At 40.0% G+C, this 7452-nt stretch overlaps 1 protein-coding gene across 1 annotated transcript in view; it reads right to left on the bottom strand.

The window, feature by feature from the left end:
- LOC103804139 (spectrin beta chain, non-erythrocytic 5-like) overlaps nt 1–7452 on the bottom strand; it is a gene marked incomplete at its 5' end in the record, with an annotated part of 27482 nt that overhangs the window by 17314 nt on the left and 2716 nt on the right. The window contains 7 exons of the mRNA XM_009076736.1: nt 268–524; nt 1303–1440; nt 2548–2694; nt 3314–3404; nt 4456–4628; nt 6121–6198; nt 6913–7101. Coding sequence (XP_009074984.1) covers nt 268–524; nt 1303–1440; nt 2548–2694; nt 3314–3404; nt 4456–4628; nt 6121–6198; nt 6913–7101 — 1073 coding nt within the window. The remainder of the gene's footprint in view (nt 1–267; nt 525–1302; nt 1441–2547; nt 2695–3313; nt 3405–4455; nt 4629–6120; nt 6199–6912; nt 7102–7452) is intronic.

Consider the following 7452-nt stretch of genomic DNA (forward strand, 5'->3'; position numbering starts at 1 on the left):
AATATTCATGAAAAGGCTGATAAAAGTAGGAAAAAGATGGCAGGAGACAGGCTAGGCACTCACACACCTCTGCACCAATTGATCCACTCTCTCATCTAGTTCATCAGCAAGGAAGTGTTTCTCCTTCTGGAACTGCTGAGCGGTGACCACAAGCTGTTGCAGCTGGTCCCTATGGCTGGCAATATCTTCCTCCAGTTCCTCTTGTTTCTTCAGAGGCTGATAAAAGTAGGAAAAAGATGGCAGGAGACAGGCTAGGCACTCACACACCTCTGCACCAATTGATCCACTCTCTCATCTAGTTCATCAGCAAGGAAGTGTTTCTCCTTCTGGAACTGCTGAGCGGTGACCACAAGCTGTTGCAGCTGGTCCCTATGGCTGGCAATATCTTCCTCCAGTTCCTCTTGTTTCTTCAGATGAGTGTTCAAAACCACCAGATCATTGTTACTATATGGTGCTTTCAGCTCATTTTCCACACCTTCCAACCATTTCTCTGTGTCCTCTACACTTCGCTGAAAATTAAGACCCTGAGAATGAACAAGAAGAAAAGATCATTTAAACCTTAAGGACAAGCAATGTGATATAAAAATCTTGGTCACCTTGAGTAAGAATTACACACAAACATGGATCAGCTTCTCAGTTCTCAGTGAGCTCTTCCCAGATATGAGGCTGGTCCAAATGAAGAGAATTCAGTCATGGTGAACACAAGAACAAGTGCAGAAAACATCAAGAACTTATCTTACTTGTGTTGCACAAATATATATCATGGACACAGTTGGGACTAGATGATCTGTAAGGTCCATTCCAACCCTTAAATTCTATAATTCTAATTCTACCTTAAAAGGAAGCCATTAAAAGAAAGAGCTCTGTTTTATAACCACAGATTGTCTGATAGTCCATGCATAACACACAGTCATGAGAAGTCACATGCCTGAAGCCAGATGAATGCAAAGCAGCTGAGGGCATCTTTCTCAATGTGTTGGAGAAAAGATGCCCTTGTGACAGTTGCAGAGAGTTGACATGTCTGAGTGAACATATTTTCCCTCAGTATTCCTCTCTAGAATCCTGATCTAAACCAGCAGCAGTAAGCAGAAGGGAGCACAGCCTTTTCCCTCCTGGTATCTCCAGTTCTCCTGCCAATTCCATTCAGTCATTCCACACTTGTTGGTTTCTTTGCACTCATGGTCTTGAGGAATCCGGTTTGATTGTCTCAAGTGACACACTTGTAGATGTGTCAGGTAGGAAGGCAGCCATGCTATCTCTGGAAATGACACCAAGACTCAATCACTTGCATCCCTCTATTACCTTGTAAGCATCCTGTAGCTTGGCCCATTTATCCTGGCAACTTGCTAGCAATTCCTCCCATAGTTCTTCCATTTCTTGTAGTCTGGACTGAATGGCTTCTGGGGCATAGTGCCTTTCATGGAGCATCTTCTCCCCTTCCTGTAATAGAAAGAACAGGCAAAATTTTCTTCCTTTGCTGAATGCACCAAAGTACATCACTCTTGCCTCGATAAACAAAGTCTACTGGAACTGCTATGTAAATGGCCAGCTGCAACCATTGCTTCCTGACATAACATGTAGATGCTGAAGAGACAAAGAAAACACATATAAAGGCAAAATCCTCCCTGAAACTAGGGCAGAGACTGCACAGCAGGGCAAGCAAGAGGCACAGCAAGAGATGGATCAGTAGATGTTCTAAAGAGGAACTACTAAGATTATGCCCAGAAAAAAAAAAAAGAAAAAAAAGCAGGGCATCAAGAAATAATGTTAAAGAGATTGTGAAAACTAGTCTTTAAAAACAGATCCATTTACAGAGAATTGTAACTCCACTCTTTAAACCCCCCTGTTGTGTCTGGAAAGGGTGGGAAAGGGGAAAGGGGAAAGGGTCACCACTGGATGCAGGCGAACTTGAGGAGGGAATCTACCTTTAATGCTTAGTAATCTATTGCAAAATACAGCAAGTAATCACTGTGATGAAAATATGGTTAATAAGCACATAACAGTCTGTCCTTACAAACTTATCATCTGATCACAACTTTTGCCATGTATCTAACAAAGCTTGTCAAGCTTCCTTCCTATCTTGCCTACTAGCATGTCTCTGCAAAGGCAGCACATGAAAACTCTTCTTTATCCTATTTTTAGACACATCTTATACGACTTGCTAAAGTTGTGCATCCAATCAGCAAGGTTCTCTGCTGGAAAGAAACAAATATACTTAAAAAATGGCATTCACCCCAGAGAGATGTCCCTAAATTCAGTGGATTGAATCCTTTACTGAAAGCAGCCATCTCTTTCCACTGCATGCACAGAGAATATAGATAGCAAGCTCATACTGGATAATAAGAAAGACTGGGAGAAAAATGATGAACACAGAAAATTCTTGATGGACTTAAAGAATAAGCTTCCCAGTCCTCTCAGAGACAACATGAACAATGTTAGTGAGGAGACAGTGATTCCCCTTCACTTGTTTGAGATCACTGTAACTCAGACTGTCTGCAGAGCTGCTCATCCCAATTGCCCACCCTTGCCATCAACCCCTTGTCTCACAGATTTGATGGAATCCAGACGATTTCTGTTGGCCATGATTTCTGCTTGGAAAGTCTGGTGCCTCTGCAGTTTGGTCTGCAGATTGCTTGGATCCTTCCAGCTATCATCCTGGGCAATGCTATTCTTCTCATTGATCCAGGCAGCAACCTTTGGGAGGAAAGAACAGAAGCAGATAAAACCTTCAGTGTTTCTTCAGCTCTAGCCTGCAAGGCTCTCCTTTGGTATGTATAAAACAGGGAACTAATGAGTGGGGACCCAAATGAGTTTGCCTTCTGAGGTTTTGCTTCCCTAAGCTCCTCCTGTTCTTCACAAAGTTACCCCTATATCTCTGTTTAGCAGCACTGTTACTTGGAAAGGAGGCTGTCTCTATCAGACAGGTCCCATGCAGTGAGAAAATGCATGGGCACATGTGTGAATGGGGGAGAATAGAATATGATTTCCCTATTTCTAAGCCATTGTCAGTGTCTCACAAGAAAAGAACTAATTTATCTTCTCATGAGTTTTTAAATTGGTGGCACATTCTCTTTTAATACACCTAGTTCTTCTGCATTTTGCTGTCCTCCAGTGTACAGTAGATCTTTCACTTGGTGACTAGAGGGAAGATGAAAAACCATCTCTTCATTCTTATCTCCATCTTTCCCAATAGTACCTCATTCCAGACTCAGTTCCTTGATTTTTCTCACATTAAGTCTGTCTAGGTATTCAGATCTATGCAGCACAGTATGTATTAAGAAACCAGAATACCATGATTCCTGTGTAACTGTACCTCAAAGGAATTCCTCAGGAACTTCTGCAGAAGCCTTGATTCCTCTAGCAGATGTCTGCGAGCAGCAGCACTCTCCAGTAGCCTCACTTTTCTGTGATGAAGACACGTGTAAGGTGATAGTCACAGAGTGAATTAGATAGAATAAGGTTTATCAAATTTCACCTCTACAACATGTGATCTAACCCTCCATTCTCAAGGAGGAAAATGTTCATAATATGCAGACTATCTTGATATGAACTGTCAGAGAAGATGCACAGGAAATGATAAACAGATATTATAGCAGATAGATATGTTTAAACTACACATAAATTCTGTATATATGATGTTTGCCTCTAGGAACAACCATTATAGCCTTTCAGGGTTCAAGAGAATATAAATTCAGCATGTTTCTTATGTGGAAATCAGCAAAAGTATGGTGGTATTTGTCAAGGATAAACCAAAGCTGCAGCAGCTTTTGATCTTTTTTTTCCAGTTGTGGACCTGCAGCACTTCATTTGTATTAATGCAGGTGTGAGATAGTTGGATCATATTAAAAAAACTGTATGTTAACTTTAATTGTAAGGGATTTCCAATCTCTTTTTGTAAATTTTACGTGTATCTCTTCATTTACTATAGCGGTGAATATGACTGCTTTTACTGTCAGCATTTAAGATGAACAATATGCAACATCCTAGAAGAAAGTAATTCACATAAAAGGGCCAGAGCTGATCAGAAAGTTTGCAAATGCCTTGATAGATAATTTGAGCAAAGCTTTAAGATCAATGCCATTAGAGCCGTGAAAAAGCAGTTGTCTAGCAAATTACTTTTCTTGATGGTATTTAACGATAATGAAGTATTCAATGGCACAGCAGGCCCCCCTCTTTTGTTTGCAGCACTGTCTCTAAGGCCAGGCCAGGATACAGTTATAGGAAAACTGCCTTTTTCTGAATCCTGCTCCTCCTGACTTAACTGCATTTTGGAAACTTCCTAATGAAATATTGATTAGACTCAGGCCAATTTGGGAAGACCACAGTGCAAAGCACAAAGCTGAGCAAATGCAAACCAGTTTATGGTTCTCTTAAATCATTTAAAGATATTCATCACATGGGAGGGTCTGATTGCAGAAGAGATGGGTGGCTGACATGGGAAGGGTTTGACTTCACCTCCTCAGAACGGCCTGGCATCTGTTGGTGATATTGTCTGAGTCATAATGATTGCTCCGTGTTAGCTGTTGAGAAAGTGAAGCCATCTCATCAATTTTCTCCATCTGAGTTTCCAGGGCTTTTTCAAACTGTGTGTGTTTCCGCTGAAGGCTCTCCACACTAGACACTGAATCCTGGATAGAATTCAACAAAGGAAAGCTGCTTTCAGTCAGAGTTTTTCTATCCACAACACCAAAAATCCAAAAGCTAAATGGCATTTACCCCACATTTTCAAGCTGTCAAGAGAATTTACTGGTCTTTGAAATATATTGGTATTGAATCTGAGACTTGGGGCCTAAATAATGTTCTATGCAAAGTCTGAGGCCATTATTTCAGGGTCAAAACTGAACTAACTGCTGGATATTTAGATTTTCCTGCATATCGTTGTGCTGCATAGAACATACAACTTCTCGAGAATTAAAACATCAGTGCCTATTTGTAAATCGATTTTAAGACAGATGCTAGTTAGAAAGCAAATGTGGGATGCCAAACTGAAATCAGAGTTAAATGAAAAAATACGTCACTGAGAGAGGTTAAAGTCAGAGCTTCAGTTTCAACCCATGAAATTTGGAAGAGATCAGATGCAGATTTGAATTTGAGGACTGGAGTCTGACATTACAGCTAATCTGTAGAGAAACACTGAATTTGACTTCTTATAACATATGTGAATCCCAAGCTTAAATGTTCTCAGCATTCCTCTGCACTTTTAATTACAGAATCTGTGGTGTCAAAATGTTGTTACTGCAATGAACTCTGCTTCCCCACTATTCTAAAGGAAGCAATAAAAATCACATCAAATAGGTACTTACATGAGTCATTGAATGGGAAAATACAGAGCATTTTCTGTACATTGCTGAGCTAAATATGATTGGGTGACTCCTAAGTCTCGTATACTGTAACGGCAGACTGTAAATGCATACCTCCATGCTGAGAATTACAGACACCAGACACTAGCATTATGTGGTTTTCATGCCATTTGTACCAATTGTGTCTATACTGAACTCTGAGATGTCATTGTAGTTCCTTCAGAGATAACTAATTTGGTAGCACTATCCATAGAAGGTTCAGGGTAAGCCAAGTACCAGAATGTATATCTAGCACCCTGCATAGCTTCTGCAACCCAAGCATTAGTCTGTGGTTTCAGTTATTGCAGTGTTACTGATACCTGTGGTAAGTACTTTAAAGCTGCACTGAGTATGTCAGAGGTGACAGCAGTGATGACTTGCACACTGCTGGCAAATGTATTTGGGTCAGATATGACAAGGCCAGGCTGGATGGGTCATTGAGCAACCTGGTCTAGCGAGAGGTGTCCCTGCCCATGGCAGAGAGGGTTGAAGTAGATGATATTTAAGGTTCCTTCCAACGCAAACCATTCTGTGATTCTATGCAGTCTCTTTGCCTGCTATAATCAGAGGAGCTGGATTGTTTCATTACACTTGGGGCTAAGAATCCCATTATGTGCAAAGTATCAAGGAAAGAAATACAATCCTAAACCACCAACAAGACAGAAAAGTAACTTCAGAAAGAGAAACACCACAGGAAGGTTCAGAGCCCATCATCATACTTCACAGACTACTTTCCTCCAGAATGATTGCAGAGAAAAATGTAATTTCTCAGAGCACATACCCCTAAGTCTTCATTAGCCAGGAAAGCCTCTTTGCTGCTGAGCCAGCTCTCAATCTGTTCCACAAAGCCATAGAATTTCTGTATAGGGGGGAAAAAACAGGTTGTAAGCATGTCAAAATTCTGTAAAACAGAAGCAAACCTGACTTTGGCAGAGTATGATAAAAACAAATTTTCATGACTGTTTCAAAAATTAACTGCATAGCACTGGATGGCAATAAGCATTAGATGCTAGAAAACCCACATGTGTAACAATTATTACTGTGACTTTCTCCTTAATAATATGATTATTTCTTTTTGTTTAAGACATAGGATACAATATGAGTACTTGCAGCTTTTTTGTTACTGGTGCAGCGAGTACTGTGTAAGTAACTGGCCAATAAAACATGAGTAACATGGCCTGAAATAAGTAGAATGTAATATCTAAAGAAGCAAGAAAGCAGCCCTTACCATAGGATTTAAGTTCTCATATATATGAATGTTTTAGATGGGACTAGTAGCCCAGCTTTTATGTGAAGTACTTGACATTCTCTGTTGTAAAATCTTTGTTTAAGCAGAAATTTTTTAAATGAGATGACTGTTACAGGGAAGTATTTCTGGAAAACTGCAGCCAAAACAGTTCTTTTCTTAGGAAAAAAAAAGAAAAGCCAGGAAAAAAATACATTATTCTGTTCATGCTCAATTTTTCTTCTGATTTTTTTCAGATGGTTCTTGGCTGCTGGCTGGGGTTAAAGCATCACAGTTTATACTGAGAAAAACTGTCAGTGGCATGTGCATTTTGAGCTTTTTACTCACCTGTAAATCTTGTGCCTGAATCAATTTTATATATTGCTCTTTCCATGCTTGGATCAATTCAGACCAGGCTTGCTGGAGTCTGGAGAGGGACTGGTGAATCTCAGGGGTCGCATAGTGACCAGAATTGGCAAGTTGTTTACCATAGTCACTGAGGGAGTTGAACCTTTCCACTCGTGCTTCAATCTCCTCCTAAAATATATTACTGAGGTTAATGTCTAGAGTTTATGAAAAGACAGTTATACAGAATACAAGCCTTAAGGTGAAGAATATGGGCTGTAAATTTCCAGCACTAATATTTGTGTGGAAAACCATTTATCTTTGAGCTATGTTACTTGAAGAGCATAGAATTGCCTAAACCAAAATAAATGTAGACAATAAATTATTGCTCTAGGAACAGTTGTTCTCCTACAAGTGAAAATTGGGACTAACTTAGAAACAGGTTAGAAAATGCTGAGATATAAATGAATGCAGTTTTGAACATCCATAATATTGTACCCTTCCACCCCAGTCTTCCTACATAAAGGTGGTTCTTTTGAGAAA

Source organism: Acanthisitta chloris, unplaced genomic scaffold (genome assembly GCF_000695815.1).
Source record: "Acanthisitta chloris isolate BGI_N310 unplaced genomic scaffold, ASM69581v1 scaffold27566, whole genome shotgun sequence".
In the NCBI taxonomy this organism is placed as follows: Eukaryota; Metazoa; Chordata; class Aves; order Passeriformes; family Acanthisittidae; genus Acanthisitta; species Acanthisitta chloris.